Source organism: Mustela lutreola, chromosome 18, assembly GCF_030435805.1.
Source record: "Mustela lutreola isolate mMusLut2 chromosome 18, mMusLut2.pri, whole genome shotgun sequence".
Classification (NCBI taxonomy): Eukaryota; Metazoa; Chordata; class Mammalia; order Carnivora; family Mustelidae; genus Mustela; species Mustela lutreola.
In genome coordinates this window covers 92,458-114,223 of record NC_081307.1, presented here as the reverse complement: position 1 = coordinate 114,223, position 21,766 = coordinate 92,458, and the positions used below count along the sequence as shown (strand labels likewise).

The 21,766-nt window shown below is 43.4% G+C and overlaps 1 protein-coding gene across 4 annotated transcripts in view; it reads left to right on the top strand.

Annotated features, from left to right (window-relative positions):
- Window positions 1–10,217, top strand: part of LOC131820327 (conserved oligomeric Golgi complex subunit 2-like) — a 42,335-nt gene extending 32,118 nt beyond the window's left edge. For 3 of the 4 annotated variants that reach the window (XR_009349585.1, XM_059155866.1, XM_059155865.1), the window contains one exon: window positions 10,040–10,217. Coding sequence is in view for 3 of the 4 variants with exons in the window: in XM_059155865.1 (XP_059011848.1) it covers window positions 10,040–10,193 (154 nt within the window). In the remaining variant the exon portion in view is untranslated. Of the gene's footprint in view, window positions 1–130; window positions 1,005–10,039 lie in introns of those variants that run through there. The other variant, XM_059155868.1, reaches the window with a different exon arrangement.
- The last annotated feature ends 11,549 nt before the right edge of the window (window positions 10,218–21,766 follow it).

The window sequence follows — 21,766 nt, the reverse complement described above, 5'->3', positions numbered from 1 at the left end:
TACCACTTTCAGTCGTCAGAAGATGAAAAATGGTCAAGAGTCACCCAAACTGAATCCTGGTTCCTCCTGGAAAATGTGTTCCTAAATATTTTCCCCCTGAACTACTGTGCTCTTTCTTTATCTTGCACAGCAGACACTGCGATGCACAAACACATCCAGAAGGCCTTTGAGGGCTGACAGCCTGCTGGAACAATGAGGAATTCACCCGGGTTTCTGCCTTTCTGCCGGGCCCAGAAAGTTCTGGGTAACCCAGGTGACGTGTCATGAGAATACAAGTGTACCTCACACCATACGTATCATCTCCTCAGGGTAGACACCAAAATCCATGTTCGTATATGAAAATCTGAGATGCGTACAGAAATCAAGAGTGATTCTGTCATCTTGAAAGAAAAACACACTGTTGCGCTGCCACATGCCTCGTTTCTCCTCGAGTGACTGCAGGAAGTAGGGATTGCAGTCAGAAGTCTCAGAAAGAAAAATTAGAGTAAGGGCAACACCTGAAGTTTATTCCTGAAAATACTTGGAGAACGACTGTGACCAATAAACCAGGGCTTAGTTCATGAGACTATGTCAATGAGCTTATACCATCCCATGTCCTGGTCAAACCCTCATGTCTGGGAGATGGAGGGACGTCTTCATCTTCCAGAGCTACTATTAGGGAAAAAGGTGGAGACAATACGGACTGAGTCCCTCCTTCAGCAGGAGAGCCAAAAACACCTTGCCCCTCCATAATCCCAAATGAAAATAAACATCTCGGGGCGCCTGGGTGGGTTAAGCTTCTGCCTTTGGCTGGGAGCGAGCCCCACGTCGGGCTCTTTGCTCAGCGGGGAGCCGACTTCCCTCCTTTTCTCTCTGCCTGCCTCTCTGCCTACTTGTGATCTCTGTCTGTCAAATAAATAAAATAAATAAAATCTTTAAAAAAGAAAAGAAAAGAAACATCTCATTTTACTAGTGTGCAGCAGTGACTATGCAGGAGAAATTATTATTGTATTATTATTAGATGATATATTATTATTATTATGATTATTATTATTCTATATTGTTAACCTTTTGAATTCGGACACCTAAAATTTTTAATAAAATATGAAGGCCTTTTTTTTAAAGATTTTATTTATTTGAAATAAATATGTGAAGAGCTGGAACCTGTAAATTGCTGGTGGGCTTGGAAAATGGCGCAGCCACATTAGAAATGGTTTAGTAGCTCCTCAAAATGCAGAACACAGAGTTGCCATATGACACACCAATATCACTCCTGTGTATAGAGCCAAGAAAAAAACTATGCCCACACCAAAACTTGTGCATGAAGGTTTAGGGTTTATTCGTAATAGCAAAAAGGTGAGAACAACCCAGATGTTCATCAACTGATGAACAGATAAATAAAATGTGATCCATCCAGCCAGTGGAATATTATTCAGCCTTGAAAAGGAATAGAATTTTGATATGTGCCACGACACAGAGGAGCCTTGAAAACATTCTGCTGATTGAGAGAAGTCAGTCACAGAAGACCACATATTGCATAATTTGATTTAAATGGAATTTCCAGAATAGCTAAATCTACAGAGACCGAAAGTAGATTAGCGGTTGCCTAAGACTGGTGGTGATGGCTAAAGTTTTCTTTTGAGGATGATGAAAATGTGTAGGTAGTTCAGTATATTATAGTTAACTATAGTGAAAGCCATTAAATTGTCCACATTAGATGGTGAGTGGTATGGCCTGTGAATTATATCTCAGTTAAGCTGTCATCGAAAAATGCAAAGAACTTCTATATTTATGAAGTAGAAAAAGAAAACTTGATTAAAAACATCAAAAATGGGGAAAATAAAAACAAACAAAATAAGATGGAAGGAATAAAATCATGACTGTTTATCATTAATTTAAATGTGTACAGACTGACGTTTTCTATTAAAGCGCCTATCAGGGGGTTACAGATCCATGCTGTTCAAGAAACATACTTAAAATGCAAAAGGTTGGGAGAAGGGGGTGGGATTATGGACATTGGGGAGGGTATGTGCTTGGGTGAGTGCTGTGAAGTGTGTAAACCTGGTGATTCACAGACCTGTACCCCTGGGGATAAAAATATATGTTTATAAAAAATAAAAAATTAATAAAAAAAAATAAAATGCAAAAGGGATTGAGAATGTATCAAGTGAGGAGATACCATGCAAAAGAGAAAGCCAGAATGGCAAAATTCATCGCAGACAAGTTGGGTCTAAAGTTATAGGTACTAAGATGAAGAGGGACATTTTTAAAGGCAGAGTTTGGAAAGAAAATGTAAAAGGTATAAGCAGGTATACATCTAACAACATAATACCTAAAGACTCTAAAAATGCAATAACAAGGTAAAATTTTAGCTGTTCAAATGGGAGTATCTACTAGAAGGAGGGAAAAACAAGGACACACAGAAAATAGACATCCTGGGGCGCCTGGGTGGCTCCGTGGGTTAAAGCCTCTGCCTTCAGCTCAGGTCATGATCCCAGGGTCCTAGGATCAAGCCCCACATCGGGCTCTCTGCTCCGCGGGGAGCCTGCTTCCTCCTCTCTCTCACTCTCTGCCTGCCTCTCTGCCTACTTGTGATCTCTGTCTGTCAAATAAATAAATAAAATCTTAAAAAAAAAAAGAAAATAGACATCCTTATTTCCCTCGGAAAACATTTCTTTCTTACACCTAAGAAAAGCCATATTTGTAAAGATTAATTGCATACTAGGCAACAAAGGAAACCTTTACAAGCCTTCCAAATTAAAGATTTAAAGAACAGTTCTTTGATCACAATCCAGTAGAATCAGAATTAGATAACCTGGTAACAAAAAATTGAAACTACATACAAGTTAAGAAATACAGTCTTCAGTCAAAGAAGAAATCATAAGACGACTGAAGAAAATCTTGAAAGCAATGGAAAGGAGACTATTTCATACCAAAACTTACAGAAGACACCAGAAGTTATACTCTAAGGAGACTTTAGTGTCAAATGTCTTCAATTTCAAACATTTTTTTGAATAAAAGAAACTACTCATTTAAACCCATCAGAAAAGGGCAGCTCAATCAAAAGAAAGGAAGTAGTTATAATAAAGATAAATTTTTAAACTAATAAAAAATATGAGGGGCAAATAAACTCAAAATTGTTTCTATGAAAGACTAATGAAATAATAATAAAAAAAAACTTCACAGGCCCTATGAAGGATAAGAGAGGGGGAAGATGGGGTGCGGGAGGAGGTGGGGAGAGAGGGAAGGGGGATGGGGAAAGGGGGGTTTCAGGGAGGAGGGGACAGAGAGAGGGAGAGAGTTGCAAAACAGATAAGGGTTGGGAACAGAGATATAAAAGCAAATGCATAATATAAAAGAATCACTAAACTGCAAGGCACTTTATACTAATCAATTTGATAACCTAGAAGAAACGATGATTTCCTAGGCAAACAAAATCATCCAAATGATTCAAGAATGGAAAATTCAGAAGATGAGTTCCAAGATCAGACAGGTTTGCAGCTGGATAACTGTCATTCTACTGTTAAATGGCAACAGGCAATTAAACAATAATAAGTCAATTCACTTGATGAAGCTGAGCACAATTTTAATACCCAAACCTGAGAGGGAGTAACGGGGAAGCTATTAACAAATCTGGCTTAGGACAGATTAGTTAACAGAAACTGAACTAATGTTAGCAAATAACAGAAGTCAGGCATCTATCAAAGGACTATATCCTGAGACCAACTTGGATTCCTTCCAGGAAAATAAAGGGAGCTCAAGACCAGAAAATCAACAAGATTTACCTCATCACTAAATTAACTGTGAAAAAACTCTTAAGACCATAGCAATAAATGCATTTGATAAAAAAAAAAATCACCTGATAAAAGGTGAGCAGCCATTCTTTATAAAAATGAAGATAAAAACAGAAGGACGTTATGCAGGAGGGATTATTAACCGGGAAGCACTAGATCAAGAGGTAGATAAAATGAGCCCATATTTGTCAAACAGTGATAGAGCCCCATGCGTGTGTGGATAGAGGCGAATGAGCTCATGGATGAGCACCAGGCTGTCAACAGGTATTATAGGGACAAAGGCAGCGGTGAGGAGAGGAGAGTCTTAACAACAGGGAAGAAGGTAAAAGGAGGATTGCAGTTAAAAATTGTGCATGATACATACACATGCAAATAAGACCGGATATTTTCCCGTATATAGTTTTTTAAAACCCTGCACACATTACTGGAACTACCAACTCTTGCTTTCAGCTCCGCAGCCCTCGCGTGCTTTCCCAGTACCAGGATGCAGGGGTAGATCCTCCGTTGGTGACATCCTATGTCATTGTACTCCTAAAGGTACAGGTGAAACAGCGCAGGGGCTGGAGGTCGGAACTCAGGCACCCCACTCTGAAGCGGCGGGCACTTGGAGCTGTTAAGAAGCAGGGATCTGAGCAGTTCTCTGGTTTCCCCTGGAGCCATCTGCATCCATTATATTTCCCACAGCTCTCCCCGAGTGTTGGTGCTGGCTCCCCCCGAGTGTTCCCTTAACTCCTAGCACACCCTTCTTATGAGAGCACCTAGTACTCCCCGTCACAGTGCTCTATCTGTCACATGCATCCATTGATTGACTTTGTGCTGGTTGAGGGCTGGAGCCCCCTCCTGTTAACTTCTCAAGTCCGTTTCTAATGCAGCAGCACCTGGCACTTAAGCACCCTGTCAGTACCTGCCAAATGAATGAAATGTACTCAAAACATAGTATAAAGTCTGCGTTTTGAAACTCCTTTTTGGAGCCGTTTGCTATCATTTTCCCAGGAAATTTAAAAAACTTCCAGCCTTGCTGCCAATAACCTGAAGGGGTAAAGGAATGCCAGCGTGCCCCATGGGACATGTCACTCTGGATGGTCCTTCGGCAGCAGGGACTTTGATAGCACTCTTCCAAACCCAGCAGGATGGTGGAATGGGTACATGGCTGAAGTGCCTCCCAGGTCTGACCCTGTGTGACGCCACCCGGTGCCTGCAGCTGCACTCTAGAAGGTGTTGCTTTAGCAGCAGAGCCAGAGGGCACCAAGCGTGTGTCTGTCTCCAAAGTCCTGGGCACCACATCACAATGCCTTCCTGAGAAGCAGAATCAAGGACAGTTGCTGATCTTCATTCCTTCCCACCAAAGGTATCTCATACACCATCTTTGGAAGTTGGAGCCAGGGGGTGCCTGGGTGGCTTAGTCGGTTAAGTGTCTGCCTTCAGCTCAGGTCATGATCCCAGGGTCCTGGGATCGAGTCCCACACCTTTGCCTCCCTGCTCAGCGGGGAGCCTGCTTCTCCTTCTCCCTCTGCCATTCCCCCCACTTGTGCTTTCTGGCTCTCTGTGTGTCAAATAAGTGAATAAAATCTTTTTTAAAAGTTTGGGCCATAGTCTTTAGCCATTCTACTTTCCCTGGGGTAATTTGCCACCTCCCTGAATTTACCTGCATCTTTCCCAAAATCTACTTATCTTCCATCCTTCTTGACAATAATGAGTCTATAAATTTTCAATAGACAGTGTGAACTTACACTTGCTAATATTTGCATAACATGCACCTCTTTCGATCTCAAAGAAAAGCTTCGCACCGCAATGGTCTCTAATCTCCAATTAGGTTCTGTTCCGGGATCCCACTGGAGTTCTACGCGCCTGTCCCCTAAGATCCCATAAATTGTGGTCCAGTTTCCCAGCCAGCCAAGGAAAGCACATGGGAAATCTTGCTGAAGTATGAGTAAGAGCCAACGAAAGGGAACATATTTATCTGCCTCGAATGCTGGGACCTGAGGAAAGCAAGTTTCATTACAGACAAATCAGGAAGGAGGTGAAGATTGCTTTTTATGTCACTCTGGAGTGGAGGTCTGCCATTGATCATTAAGGCCATTTCCTGCAATGCACTCACCAAAGTGATACTCGCTTCGGAGTAGACAAAACTTAGGAAATGGCCAAGGGGAGCTCTGCTTACACTTTACACTCTCAGCATTTATTTGTATTAATTTCTTTATAGGGCAGTATAGAGACATGAGACCACATTGAAAAAGCAAAGCTTGTCATCCTGTGGCCTTGGGTCAAGAATAGAGATAGTGCTGCTCATGTCAGTTTCAACCTCCAGTGGCCAAGGGTTTGATCTGATGCTCGTTTCAAGTTTTCACCATAGCCTTTCTCAAGCTCAATGGCCAATAATCCCACAGGGGGAGATTTTAGGGCCCTCTCAAATTTCTGTTTTGTCATCTCTCCCCAGCCTGCTTCCTCTGCAAAAGTCACCACTTTGCCTGTGCATCTACCACCTCTTAGAGCCTTTGGAATCAGCCACGAATTGCAGTGCTGATTCCTTCCATGACCACATATTGTTTACAGGAAAACTCTTGTTCGTTATGCCTTGCCAGTCAGAGTGACAGTTTCATCCGCAACCTGGGCCAGGTTCGGGAATGTTCTACACATAAATGTGAGCAAATGTCTTCTGTATTGAGAGACATGTACATTATGTAAATGGACTCTATTGAAAAACCAATACATAGGGTACAGTTATGTCCTGACCCAGCTGGAAGGAGGCACTTCATTTCCATCTTTCAGAAAATTGGTGTAACACATTGATTTTCAAAACAAAGAAAGCAGTTTTGTGTCCTCTACCAAAAGACTGTCATAGTAAGCAATAAATTGCCTCTTTGGAGTGAACAAATTAATAATATATTTTCTAAATTTCAAAATAACAAAGACAGAACGATGTCTGTAATGCTAAGTGCATCCCCTTAGTTGCAGGGCATTGTGTCATGGATCACCTGAGCAATGACACATGGCGGCCGGTAGTCTGATTTGTACATCAATTCACCGGGCAACCTGTTAAAAGAAAGTCTTGCACATGACAAGTTTTCAATAAGACACTGACAAGATGGCCAGGAAGCCCCCTTAGCTGGCTTTTTCAGGTGTCCAGACATCTAGTCAACCTACCTCACCAACTCATCACCATGCTTACTGGAGTAAACCCAATCTCTTCCTTCCCCCCTGGAGATGGGAGAAGAGCCACTCACACGTTTGTATGGAATTCTCATTCCCCCTTGCTCTGTCCCCACATGGCGCTGTCTGTGTAATAAATAAACAAATCTTTATGTCACCCGGAAGTTCCTTGGTCAAATTACACAACTCGGACAATTTTGGGTCACTACAGCCTTTTGTTTTTCTCTCCACCTTAAGCCTTCTGGGTGACCAACAGCTATCTAAAACTCATGTTGCTGCCATAGGCTGTTGTTCTGCTTCATCTTCCCAGTAAAGTTCAGTATTTTTCCCTAAAGTTTGGTTTATCAGTATCTCCAGCGTCTATCTCCAGCTAGGGTCACGATCCCAGGTCCTGGGATCAAGTCCCACTCTGGACTTCCTGCTCTGCGGGAAGCCTGCTTCTGCCTCTGCCTCCCATCTCTTATGAATAAATAAAGAAAATCTTTTAAAAAATTTAAAAAAACCATTTCTATCTTCCCACTTTTAAAGATTAATTCTAGGAATTATTGCTATAAATCCAGTGTCCTATCTCTTTCTTAAAAAGTCTTCTCCAGGGCACCTGGGTGTCTCAGTTGATTAAATGTCTGACTCAAGATTTTGGCTCAAGTCATGATCTCAGGGTCATGGGATTGAGCCCTTAGTGAGGCCTCTGTGCTCAATGGGGAGTCTGCTTCTCTCCTTTTCCCTTTGCCCCACCCCCCTACTCACATGTGCACACACGTGTTGTCTCTCTCTCTCTCTCAATAAATAAATAAACAAATCTTTAAAAAGTCTTCTCCAAAGGGAGTTTGAGAAATAGTCCAGTAAGGGGCTGGAAGAAAATATTATAAGTTTTATTCATATTTCATGTCATCCATTTAACTGTTTAGCTTTTGCATGTCATTTATAATGTGCATAATAATTTAGTAGAGTAGTAGAGTTTATAATTTATCAAAAATTTGCTTAAATTGGTGGTATGTCCACAAATATTTTTTGTATGTATGTATATATGTATTTATGTATTTATTTATTTTTGTGAAAGAGAGGTGCACAGTAATAAAAGGAGATCACTGCTCCAGGGACCCAGATATTTCCCCAAGTCCTGTTTCCTTCCATTCCCTCTGGACTTCATTAGACCCCCTTAACACCAATCTTGTCCCTAAAACACGCCCTCTGCAGCACCAAGTTCAAATGCTTAACTCGGGCCATCACTGCAGGCTGTACCGGGATGACCTTAGGGAAAAGGGTGGTGGGTCTCACGGGTTAGCTGTGTCACCTCCATGAACAGTCCTTTGTTCTGAACAGCTAGTGCAGCCCACGTTTGCAATCACAGGCTCTGGCACTAGAGTGGGCGTAGAGCCCAGCTGGCCCCTCAGTAGCAATATGGCTTTGGGAAAGTTGTGTCATTTCTGGCCCAGACTTAAGGCTCATCCATAACGTGGAGGAGAAGACAGTGTGACCCTCAGTGGGCTGTTGAAAGGATCATGAGATGGTTCGACTCAGGTGCTCCGAGGTACCCAGCACACAGTAGGCCCACAGTAGAACAAAAAGTTGTTCTGTTGATCTTATAGTTACTATTACTCATACTAACAAAACTGATCATTTGAGATGATTTTCAAGCGAAGTGTCTTCGCCTGGATTTCTAAGATTAACCTACTTCAAAATGAATTCTGCTCTACTGTGAAAAACGAGCTAACCAGCAGGTTTCTTCTGCGTCTTTTCTGAACTTTTTAGGATCCTCTCTAGAGAAAGGTTCTAAAGGAAGGCAAAGTGCAGAAATACTCTTGCTTCAAAGGATGTGTAGGAAATGATTAATTTTGCCAAAAAACCGTGCCTTGAACATAAAAGATGTTTGACAAAGCTCACTGTAGACAGTGTATCCCTCCAGGATTCATAAGTTGAAAACTCAATGTCCAAAGGGACATAACTAGGAGATGGGGTCCTTGGGAGATGTTTAGGTCATGAGGGTGGAGTCCTCATGGGCGAGATTAGTGTCTCCATAAGAGAGACCCCACAGAGACCCCTCGCCTCCTCCACCTTGGAGGTTATAGGGAGAAGATGGTCATCTGTGACCCAGAAAGTGGGCACTTGAACAGACACGGAATCTTCCAGGGTCTTGATCGTAGACTTCCCAGCTTCCAGAACTGAGAGAAATAAGTATGTCTTTTTTTTTTTTAAAGAACTTTCTTTTTTTTTTAATATTTTATTTATTTATCAGAGAGAGTGGGGGGGAGAGAGCGAGCATAGGCAGACAGAATGGCAGGCAGAGGCAGAGGGAGAAGCAGGCTCCCTGCTGAGCAAGGAGCCCGATGTGGGACTCGATCCCAGGACGCTGGGATCATGACCTGAGCCGAAGCAGCTGCTTAACCAACTGAGCCACCCAGGCGTCCCTAAGTATGTCTTTAAAACACCTAGTTTATGGTGCTCTTGTTACATCAGCCCAAACTAAGATAAAGCTTGCCTCTTATACTGAAAAATAACACAAATGTTAACAACAATTAAAAAAAGGAACAATGTGGCCAATGACATGTAATGAACATCATCTCTCCTTTGCAGAGCAAAGAGCTTAATTAGTTTCGGGCAACTCAGTAGAGTATGATTAAACCAAAGAGCAGCAAGATGTCTAAATGCTCAAGTCCTCTGCCTCCTACTTTTATGTCAAAACAAAAGAAAAGCCCTAGGCTGGTTTTGGTTGCCACCACGCACAAAACAGCCAAATTCCAAATTAGAAAGCTCTGGGGTTTAATTGTGGGTGTATGGAATTACATAGAAGCTCTCTTTGATCATTCCAAAGGATGTTTCCCTCAAAGGTTACAAATACATCTCAGCCTACCAACCATCTCAGGCCTACCACAAAAATTATATATATATATATACACTTTTAGCATTTTAAAATGTGTCTAAATTTCAGTTTCGGATCCAGTTTTGACTATTGTTATGGGCTTAGTTGGATGCCCCCAGATTCCTACATTGATGTCCTAACACCCAGCATCTCAGAATGTGGCAGTATTCAGAGACAGGATTTTTAAAGAGGTGATAAAGGGAAAACGAGCTCACTGGGAGTGGGCATCAAGCCAACAGGACTGGTGTGCTTACAGGAAGAAGAGATTAGGACACAGACAGTACAGACTGAAGGACAATCGTTTGAAGACAGAGTGGAGAACACAGCTATCTGCAAGCCAAGGAGAGACGTTTGAAGAATCGAACCCTACTGCCACCTTGATCTTGGACTTCCCGCGCCCAGAACCATGAGAAAATAAATTGTATGTTGCCTAAGTCACCCGGCTATTGATATTTTGTTTACAACAGCCCATGACTCAGAAATTTGAGGACCTCCCCCCCAGATTTTATCCTGAAGTTCTGTTTCAGCTTCAGGGGCTTGTGTAATACTACTGTATCAAGGAGGGAGGCTCCTGCCATTCCCTGCACTGGGTCATTGAGACACTGCACAGCTGTCCCCAGGGCTGGCTACATAATTTACAAGCCCCATGCAAAATGAAGATATAGGGCCCTTTGGGCAAAAACAGGGAGGAAGTGTTTGTTAAAGGTACTAAAATAGAAAGCTCATTTCCTCCATTGTCTGTCTTCTGAAGGGGCATGGCTGCTGTTTTCTATTTGCATTTAATGTCATTCCAAGCAAATAAAAATTTTAAAATGTGATTATGGGCATGATTTTTGCCATTCATCTTCGCAGGGTGCAATGTCAGTGTTAAATAATTCACGCAGGGATTCCACAGCTGGGGCACACCCACGTGCCCTCTTCTTATCAGAACCGTGGAAATCCTGAACAAGACCAGCTCTGCCATCTTTACCTCACCTGGGGACTCACACATGTTCCACCGACCCTGCCTCCCCCGGCTTCCTGATGAGTAAGGAACTTGACAGGATCAGGAGCCGGGGGCTGCCTTTCTTTCCCTTCCCTCCTAAGTCACCACTTCCAAGGCTTGGCTAACACAGGGAGTTGACATGAGTGAGAAAGGACAAGACAGGGTTCTGGGCTGCTCACAAGAGGCCACTGCCTCCTGCCAGTGCTCAGAGCAAGCTCTGGTCTGTAGGGAAGGCGAACTCCAGTTGACTCGGTCATAGACGTCACGTGGTCAGAGTCTCATTGACCACCACTCACGAGGTGTCCATTTCCATGCTGTGCTCACCAGGCAGGGCGAGCAGTACATGCAAATGAGGAGGCAAGGAATGGTGGATACCCACAGTGGGCTGTCCCCTCCGCTATGTACGTGCTCTACTGTCCCACCTGTTATGCCCCAATAATGGGTCCATGATTAAAAGAGCGAGACTGATACAAAGCAAAGGTCAAACAAAGCTTTATTTCGCACCAAGCATCAAGAATCAAACTGACCAGCCAGGGCCGATTTTCTTACAGAGAGGTCGACCCCTCTCTCCTTTACGGACTAGCTTTTAAGGACATAGGCCATGCGGTTGGGCCTGGTCATGCACAGGTGGCCAATGAAATTGTAACACACGGAGAAAGCTGCACAGTGATGCTAGGTGACCAATTGAATTACAACTTAACTTTTAGTAGATATTTGACCTAGCCTATCACCTTGTTAGGATTGGCGCCCAAAAGACTCACAAAGGGCGGGACCCATACTCCTTGGTAGCTAGGGAGACAGTATGCAACCCTCCACTGATCAGATGTCTTACCTGGCCTGACCCACCCTTGTATTTGGGCTTTGTTACCTGAGGTTGATTTCCGGGACTTGTTTTTAAGTAAGTCCCCTGGGAGAAGGGGAGCAGGGACAGCTTAAGGCTTAAACAACAAGGTTATTGTGTAACCTCAATGGAAGCCTCTGGCTAAAATATAAAAATATAAAATAGGTCCTTACACCACCTACTTCGCTCAAAAAACACAAAGTCAAAAATAAAACTGAGTAATTCCTAGACATTGAGAGAGAAGCACACTGACTTCACCTTAGAACCCTTTTGAGAGCGGTGCTTGGCGGGGATAGGGGGGTGTGAGGGTGTTGGGGGTGGATAATGGGACCTCTGAGGGTGTGGCCAAAGGCAGGGCCCTTTGTGAAGGGGCTTTCTGGGGGAGGGGCCCTTCTGGGAGCAAAGCCCTGGGTGGGGGCATTCCCTCTGGGGGCAGGGCTGGGAGCAACCCCAGAAACCTGGCCCACAGAGAAGCTGGTCCTGTCTCTCCCTCTGCCCCCTTTCCCCAGGGACCCCTAGGCTTTGGAGACTAAAGTCAAAATTAAAGCCATATGTCTAAATGGTTCATACTGTGGTTGGGTAGTGTTTCTAACATATTAATTGACTGGTTTTTCTCAGTATTTGTCAAACGTTTCCCAACTCAAGGCTTTCTCTTAAGCAGCAGTGCAAGGCTGGCCCTTCAGTTGGGTCAAGCTGATGAGGGAGCAGGAGGCTGGCTGAGGATGGAGCAAGGGCTGGTGCCTTGCACCCCCTCTCTACCCACTCCCCTTGGTAATATGTGTGACATTTCACAGGCACCCCTGACTGCCCTAAAAGAAGAGCAAATGGTTATCTTGCAGAGATCACAGTCCTGCAAGGCAGGAGTCTCTCTTGGTTTACAAATGTCCTTGAGATTTACAACAAAGAAGTTGCCTTATCAATAGCCCAATTTCCAAAGATATATAACTCAGTTCCTCAAGCCCTAACGTCACCCTCCCCTCCATAAAAAAACGAAGGAGACGGAGGTAGAAGGAAAAGTAAATAAAGTTAAATTTCTTTTAAGACCTAAATCTCACTAACAAGGACGTTTGATAGCAGGAATGTAACATTCCACCAGGAGACTCCCAATTGTCTTTATGTTAGTGCCTCATTAGAGGGAAAGTGGCCTTGGCTTGATAGTAACCAGGCCTTCAATATCCTGACAGTCTTCTTTACCCCAATAGCCCTTCTGAACACCCCTTTGTCCTCACCTACCCAACTCCTGTGTATATAACCAGCCACTCCTCACAGGCCCTGGGCAGCAGCATCTCTGTCTGCCCACGGGTCCTGTTCCCGTGCTTTAATAAGCCACCATTTTGCACCAATGACGTCTTAAGAATTCTTTCTTTAGTCGTCAGCTCCGAACCTCACCCCACCGAACCTGACTTAGGTTCTGAGACTTCATCATTTTTGGCGAGCCAGCCAGGAGATTCATGAGTCTTTACATTTGGACTCTGAGCTTCGGTGCAAAATTGGTGAGTACTTTCTCTCCTTTTCCTTTACGCTCATTCCAGGGCTTTTCAAGGAGTATGGTCTTATTGGAACACTTGCATGTCAATTGCTCAGGCTGTAATCCTCTAGCCCGTGGCTACTCTACGGGGAGGAGAATGTCTGCCTTTTGGCTGTAAGCTAGTACCCTGGCCGGAATGGCAATAAGACCCAGAAACTTGATGGCCTCTCTTTGTTCCTGTTCTTATAGAAAGTTGTCTCTCTTGGGCACGGTACAGCCACCTAAGTCACCAGGACGGCTGCCAATCTCAAGACTCCCGTGTGAGGTTTCCTCCTGATTGATCTAATGTGATCCCCTCCACATCCTGGTCTAGCCACTTCTGGCCGCGAGACCTCCACTGGGAGCCGGCCGAAACCAGTACCCGATTGAATTAAAACGCAACCGGGGACCGTTTCCTAGGGAAGTTGGCTGTAAGGACCACATGTGCTGGAATGTCGCTTAGACCATGATGGATTTCAGTCTTTACTGTTTCTCGTCAGTGTCATCTGCAAACCGCTTAAATCTATGAAATTGGGTAATTTCCCCTTGCCAAACTTTTCTAGTATTTCCATGGGTTAAAATGGCAAAACACTATCCAGTCTTCAGGACAGACAATGAGCATGGCATGGCACAGCATTTTGGTCCATTCACCAGGCACCCATCAGCAGCCTAGGATGCGATGGGGAAGTGGAGGGACGCCGGCACCCCTCCAGGGCCTTTTATGGCAGGAATGTCTTCCCAGGGAAGGCAGGATGGTGATCAATAGCGATATCTTGAGAGACGCCTCTGGTAGCTTTTGACACACAGGAACCTCTGACATATCCTGCGTGGGACGCTACCCAGGAGTCAGGGGGGATTTGGTAATGGACCTTCTTTACTTTTCTGGAAGCATGGCCTCAGTAGGCTTCCTCAGTTCCCAAGGACTCTACCTTGGGGTGCCTTTTAACCCACTGGAAATAATTTGGATTGCAAAACTTAGGAAAGGACTGAGCTCCTGTAACACTGCATGGCCTCAGTGGGATCTATCAGTTAGATCTCTGCAGGAAACAGGGCAAATGGACCTAGGATACCTTCACCGCTCCTACCTAGGCCTTCATTGCTCTGCACCAGGACCCCAAGTAAGGGGCTTTTGCGGAATGTGTTTGCCCAAATGAGTCAGCTAGTAAACTTTCTCCTGACATATTGGATGGTAATTACGTAAATAAGCCTTCTTCTAGTAAACCCAGGTTGCTGGGCCATCCCTAGCAAAGGGGACTCTGGCTTTATTTCTCTCTGTTTATCCTAATAGATGTGGGGGCTTCTCCCTCACTCACTTCCCGTGTTAATGGCTATAACTGGAGCCAACTGGGGTTAGTCTAACTCGAGACAGAGACCATAAGGAATATTCCCAAGCAGCTGCCAAAACTCTGTTTCGGGGAAGTTTCCCTGTGTTCTCTGGCCGACTTGGACTGCTTAACCCCTCCCCCCTTGCTGGTGGGAAAGCATGGCGTCTGCTCCTCTGTTGGGGCTTATGAGCTCCAAAACCGGGAATCCTTTCTCTGCCTCCTGGCAGCACTTTGTTTCTTCTGTTTCCACCTTCTCCTGTTTCCGTGCACCAACGTGCGTGCAGCCTGCATGACTAGCCTCTAGATCATGCACCACAGCTCCTCTCTTCACTCTCAAGGAGCAAGAAGAGCATCCCCTGGACCTAACACCCCCACTCCAGATCTTCCCACGCATGTCTCAGGTAAACATTCAAAGTGGAATGGCCCAGGTGGAAAGTAAATCAGTTAAGTTAAGTTTGTTGGTTTAATTAAGATAGACATGTCTTTTAAGTTATCAGCAGTAAATGTGAAACTTCAAAATTTACTGAAGGTCAAATAAGCTCGTGTTATTTGTTAAAATTTGTTAACAGAGAAATGACTAAACTGATGGTTAATTGTCTGTCTCAAAGTTCTAGTGGGTAATTGCTGAAGTAACTTTCAAAGTCTTTGGTAACCTGAAAGTTTTAAAGTTTTGCTTGGATGACAAATGGAATTAAATTGTGGACATCTAGATCTTAACCAAACAGGATAAAATGCTAAGTCGTTAATTACTGGATGTAGGTTTGTGCTTTTGACTTCTTACTGCAAAGAAACTAAGAGTATTTAAATCTGTTGGTAAATTTGTTTTCCAGTTAACTGATTCATAAATTGCCACCTGAAGAATTCTGTTGTAACAGTTCACAATTGGTTAATAACTAAAGGTGTTTCTAAGAATACAAAGTTCTGCTTAGTGTAACTAAGACTGATGGAAATAAGGGAAACTCTGCAGGAAAGTAGATGATATGTAAGAAAGATTTAAAGAAGGGAAATGCATTTTATTAAAGATAAAAGGTAATTTTTGTCCTAAATGAGATGGTTGTTTGGAAGGAAATGGCTTGGGACAAAACCTGAATGCAAAGGAAAGTTGTAGAAGGTTTGTGAAGGGAAATCTTCAGAAAAGGAATTTTAGCTATGGTCCAGAATGGACTAAGATCGAAATGAATGGGTTTTAAAGGTACATTGGTACAAGACTGAAATTGTCTCTGTTCAAAAGGACAATGTTTTCAAAGATCAATTGATCTGCTGTTAAGAAAATGTAAATGGTTTTCTCTTTGCCTTCCCAGAAAAACCAGTTTCTAACCATATCCATTCTGAGTTTTGTCATTTATAATTGTTTTAATTTTCTTGTAAAATGAGTTTTATCTTCAAGGAGATTCCTATAAAGGACTTTCAGGACAAATACAGATATTTGATATACTTGAAAATCCTAAAACTGAAATGGGTAAGAATTTCCAAAACTGACTAAAGCCGCATTCACCAGATTTAGTAACATGGGACTAAATGAACTAAAAGATTATAATGTTGTGTCTCTTAATGTTTTGTCTTACTTTAAACATTGCTGGTTCTCTATAATGTTCAATCTTCCAGACTAGGGATACTTCCTCCTAGTTATCTGTAACTTATAGAGTTTTATAAGTGCTCATTTGTAAAAGTGCTCAAAGCATTCAAGCTTTTCTCTCTATATGAACCCTCTGAAACCAAAAGGTCTCAGTAATCATTCTTCCATGGCAATCAGTCATTTGCATAAGTTCAATAAGAATCTGTTCTCCTTGTAACAGGAAAGAATTGGAAACTGGTTATTTTACCAAGGCATTGACTGGGATGTCATATTTGAAAAGACTCAGATATGACCAGACAGTTTAAAGGAACTAAGGTTGACTTTATGAAGCCTGGAGCCATAAAGCCCCTTGGGACTGTTGGCCTGATACCTTGCTTACAGAGTTCCCAGCAGCCTCACCAGGTGAGTAAAGAATGTCACTCTTTGGTAGGTTGCAGAGTCTCAGAAGAGGAACTCGCCCAAATCGACAGGTATTACAGGCATGCCTGATGGCAAGTACAGAGCTTGGCTTCTGGCCCGGAGAGGCTACTAAAAGTTCAACCTAGAGATTCCTTATAAGAAGTTCCAGCAAAGCGGATTCTAAAAGATCTATTGATCACACTCACTGTTCTTGCTGAGCTTATGTAAATAATAGGCCAAGTTTGTTAAAACTGGACTTGTTTCACAAGTGAATTAGTCCTGATTTGGCTATCTCTGTAAATGAGGGTTATTTTAGAGAGAAAAATTATGTTTTAGTAACACACCTTTATGGATGTTAAATTCTAGATTTGATTGTCTTTAAATGTTTATTTACCTAAGCTAAACAATTTGAGGTAAACTTCAGAAAAGTTACACAATAACTCATTTAGATGATCTTCTTGCTTTTTTATTTTGTGGGGATATTAGTAGAAGCCCCTCACACATGATTAAACAACTGGAAAATGGGATTGATTCCCCTACAATTGTATAACTTGACTAACACCTTATGTGTGGCTTGGATAATGAAATTGCCTAAAAGCCAGCCTATTGCACTCCATAGGATTAATTATGGACTTGTGGAGACAATGGATGACCCCACTTTGTTTATGAGTGGATTGTATGATGCATGGGGGACTCCCCTTATCTCTTGACAAGTTTTCTCCCACTTGACAATGATCCTCTGTAATCAGGATATTGTTAAGGCTGGACCACTCAAATGTCGTCTTATTGGTTTCATCCCTTAGTCATATTTATCCTAGAGGCCACCTCTGTTGAGGTGCAATTGCAAATAGATGCTTTAGCAAAACCTAGAACAGCCTCCCTCATAAAAGAGCCTCAAAGTTCACTATGGGACAGTCCCTGACTGTAATGATGTCACATCAGGTCCAGATTTGTCTTAGAAGCCAAAGCCCACCAATGGATGATGGAGGCCGACTTATTTTTTTTTTTAATTTTGTTTATTTACTTGACAGAGAGATCACAAGTAGGCAGAGAGGCAGACAAAGAGAGAGAGGGGGAAGCAGGCTCCCCGCCGAGCAGAGAGCCCGATGCGGGGCTCGATTCCAGGACCCTGAGATCATGACCTGAGCTGAAGGCAGCGGCTTAACCCACTGAGCCACCCAGGCGCCCCTGGAGGCCGACTTATTAAATACTGGGCTACACTAACAGATATGCCAGAAATAATACTTAAAACTTGTCAAACTTTAAACCTAGTTACCTGTATGCCTGAACCTGACCACTCTACTTCTTTCTCTATAGAGCAAAAATGTTCAGAGGTTATTGATCTTGCTTACTCTATTGGTCCAGATTTAAGATGCCCCTGTTAAAAATACGAATGACAGTTGGATTTCTGATAACAGTAGTTTTAATAGAAAAAATAAGATAAGCTAGGTATGCCATAGTGCTCACTAGCACTTTGCAATTGCCAAAGCCTAAGAATTAACATTTATACTGACTCCAAATATGCCTTCCTGGTACTACATGCCCATGTAGCTATTTGGAAGGAAAGGGGATGCTATCAAGCCATAACTCCCCAATCAAATATGGGCCTAAGTTACAAAACCCTCCTTATCGCTATACTAAGGATGTCATATATCAAATCTGGGATACATATCTGTGTCTTACACCCACGATTGGACGGCTCAGTCAGAAGGCAGTTTTATGCTGGGAACAAAGAAACCATATGAGTGATACTTGGGCAAAGAATGCACTAGAAATGTGTTCCCAAGTAATAGTACTCCAAGCTACTGACTGGTTTGCTACTGACTGGGCAAGGCGACCTGGCATTAGATGGCCAGCTCCAAATGGAACCCAGTGGATATGTGGAACCAACCTGTGGCCCTGGCTTCCTCCAGGGTGGATAGGTCGCTGTACTTTAGGATTTTCCTGGATTCATGGGCGCATTACGAAAACCATTACAACCCCAGCTAATCTCCGCAACTTGAAACAAAGATGGACACGATCTGTTTTTAAATGGTATGATCACTTAGCATCCATTTTTGTTCCATCTGCGGGACTAGAGGATGTCATGTGGCATGTAGAAGCCCTTAATAAATATACTACAAAGGCACTCAATGACTCACTGAACAGCATCTCCCAACTTAATACCGAAGTGTCACAAATATGCAAGGCAGTCCTACAGAATAGGATGGCCTTAGATGTCCTGACAGCAGCACAGGGTGGCATATGTGCAATTATCAAGACAGAATGTTGTGTGCACATTCCAGACTATCACAAAAATGTCACAGGACTAATAAAAGACATGAATATCTAGATTAAGGCCCTACAAGATCCTTCTCTCTCTCTCAGTGAATGGTTAAGTTCCTGGTTTGAAGGAGGACTATGACCAACAATTAGGAATCTCATTCTCGGGCTTCTCATTCTTATCACCTTATTAACTTTAATATGTTGCTTTATTCCATGTTTCTCTACTTGGTGCCGAGACTCCATTGCTGCAATGACTTCACCACGACAGATGATCCTTACCATGCACAAAGTCACTTCTTCACTGTCATCGCTGGATTCAGCTGCCTCCACCTTTCCTAATCCCCTATACATTCCTCCACTAATCAATGTTGACCTGAGTAGGTAGGGACAGCTCTACGCCCCTATTCAGCAGGAAGAAGTTACAGAAGATGAGACCTTCCACCTTCAACCACCTTAAAGATTTAAGGGTCAAAATTGTTCAGGGGGGAATGATGAGGGAGCAGGAGGCTGGCTGAGGATGGAGCAAGGGCTGGTGCCTTGCACCCCCTCTCTACCCACTCCCCTTGGTAATATGTGTGACATTTCACAGGCACCCCTGACTGCCCTAAAAGAAGAGCAAATGGTTATCTTGCAGAGATCACAGTCCTGCAAGGCAGGAGTCTCTCTTGGTTTACAAATGTCCTTGAGATTTACAACAAAGAAATTGCCTTATCAATAGCCCAATTTCCAAAGATATATAACTCAGTTCCTCAAGCCCTAACGTCACCCTCCCTTCCATAAAAAACCGAAGGAGATGGAGGTAGAAGGAAAAGTAAATAAAGTTAAATTTCTTTTAAGACCTAAATCTCACTAACAAGGACGTTTGATAGCAGGAATGTAACATTCCACCAGGAGACTCCCAATTGTCTTTATGTTAGTGCCTCATTAGAGGGAAAGTGGCCTTGGCTTGATAGTAACCAGGCCTTCAATATCCTGACAGTCTTCTTTACCCCAATAGCCCTTCTGAACACCCCTTTGTCCTCACCTACCCAACTCCTGTGTATATAACCAGCCACTCCTCACAGGCCCTGGGCAGCAGCATCTCCGTCTGCCCACAGGTCCTGTTCCCCTGCTTTAATAAACCACCATTTTGCACCAAAGATGTCTTAAGAATTCTTTCTTTAGTCATCAGCTCCGAACCTCACCCCACAGAACCTGACTTAGGTTCTGGGACTTCATCAAAGCTGTTTGGTGATTCTCTGTAAAAACCCACCCTCTTGCGCTGCTCAGGAGGGCCTTGTTGTGTCCTAGGATAAACATAAATATATATCAAATGTGTTTACAAATTATATTTATATGTATACATTCAATTCTATGTTTACATATATATGTATAAAATAAAAATAAAAATATTGTTTAAAAGGCTGTTTTCCGGGGCGCCTGGGTGGCTCGGTGGGTTAAAGCCTCTGCCTTCGGCTCAGGTCATGATCCCAGGGTCCTGGGATGGAGCCCCGCATCGGGCTCTCTGCTCAGCGGGGAGCCTGCTTCTCCCTCTCTCTCTGCCTGTTTCTCTGCCTACTTTTGATCTCTGTCTGTCAAATTAATAAATAAAATCTTTTTAAAAAATGCTGTTTTGCGGGGAACCTGGGTGGCTCAGTCCTTAAAGTGTCTTTTTTCCACTCAGATCATGATCTTAGGGTCTTGGGATGGAGGCCCACATTGGGCTCCCTGCTCAGCAGGAAGCCTTCTTCTCCCTCGCCCACTCCCCCTGCTTGTATTCCTGCTCTGTCTCTCTGTCAAATAAGTAATTTTTAAAAAAGAAATACTTTATTAAAAAAAATAAGTAAAATGCTATTTTGCCCTCTATCCTGGTAAGATTGAACACATTCCTAATAAGAGATCTTCCTTGACTCCGTGATAAAAATTTAACATTGTCTTAATGAATCCTCACAACATCCGCCTCCCCAACCCTTCTCAGATGTTACAATTAAGGTTCAGTGAAGTCCGAACACTGGGCCTGAGGTAATATACCCAGTATGTGGCCTCTTGGCATAGTCTAGCAGCCCAAATTGGGGGTGAGGGTGTTTGAGTGTCGTTGGCCAGGATGAAAAAGCTGAAAGATGAAAAGAAGGGTAGTCTTGCTTTTTGGCCCAAAAAAAGAGGATTTAGAAAGAAAGAGACCTGTCGCCCAAAGGAGGAGGCTCCCCACTGATCCCGGCTGGGCAGGAGTCAGAGCAGAAGGGAAACTCCCATCACCAAGGAGAATGGGCTTCTCCTTCATACAAAAGCCTAGGATCCCTCTCACCTGATATGTTTCTGTCCCATAGTCATCCCCCTGTGCCTGCCCCATAATAGCATTCACAGGAAATGGCTGAGAGATACATTCAACTTGCAGAATTATAGCAAATAAAGTAATCTTTGACCCATCCTGGGAGCTTCTGATTACTGGGAGGGGCCAAGCCATCCTAGGGCAAGTGCACTCATTTCAAGAACCAGTAAAATGACTCCAAGAGTATCATAAGGGCTAGTGATCATGACTGGTCCAGAAATATTTCTGGGAGTCCCTTTTAACATCCCTCCCATCATTTCTTCTCATCTCCAAGGGAATGGTACTTAGGTATTCTGAAAGAAATATGCATGACTAGTAAACTGTGTGTGACCCCTGCCGCCTAATTCATCCCTCACCAGCAATTAACACTGATGGTTTGAAGTATGGCTACTCCCCTGGCAGGGCAAGAGCTGAAGCAGAATGTATGGGGCCAGGCGACTCTTCCCCCTGGATATAAATAATTAAACCCAGTAGCCACCCTTCCTGCCTGGCCACTGTCATTTAGGTATGGCTGATTATCCCTAAATTGGAATGAGATGGGGGCGGGGGTGGGGGAGGGAAGCAGGTGACGGTCAAAAAAACTACAGTAGCTGCCACTGAGGGTCCAACCTGGCATTAGACTGAGCTCAAGTCCTGATTCCATCATATACGAGCTGTATAAACTTGGAAAACTGAGTTCAACTCTCGAAGCATCTGCTTTGCCCCCCCCTTGGAGTGAGAATAGTCAGTAGTATTGACTTCACAGGGCTTATTAGGAGGATTAAATTAGATACTGTT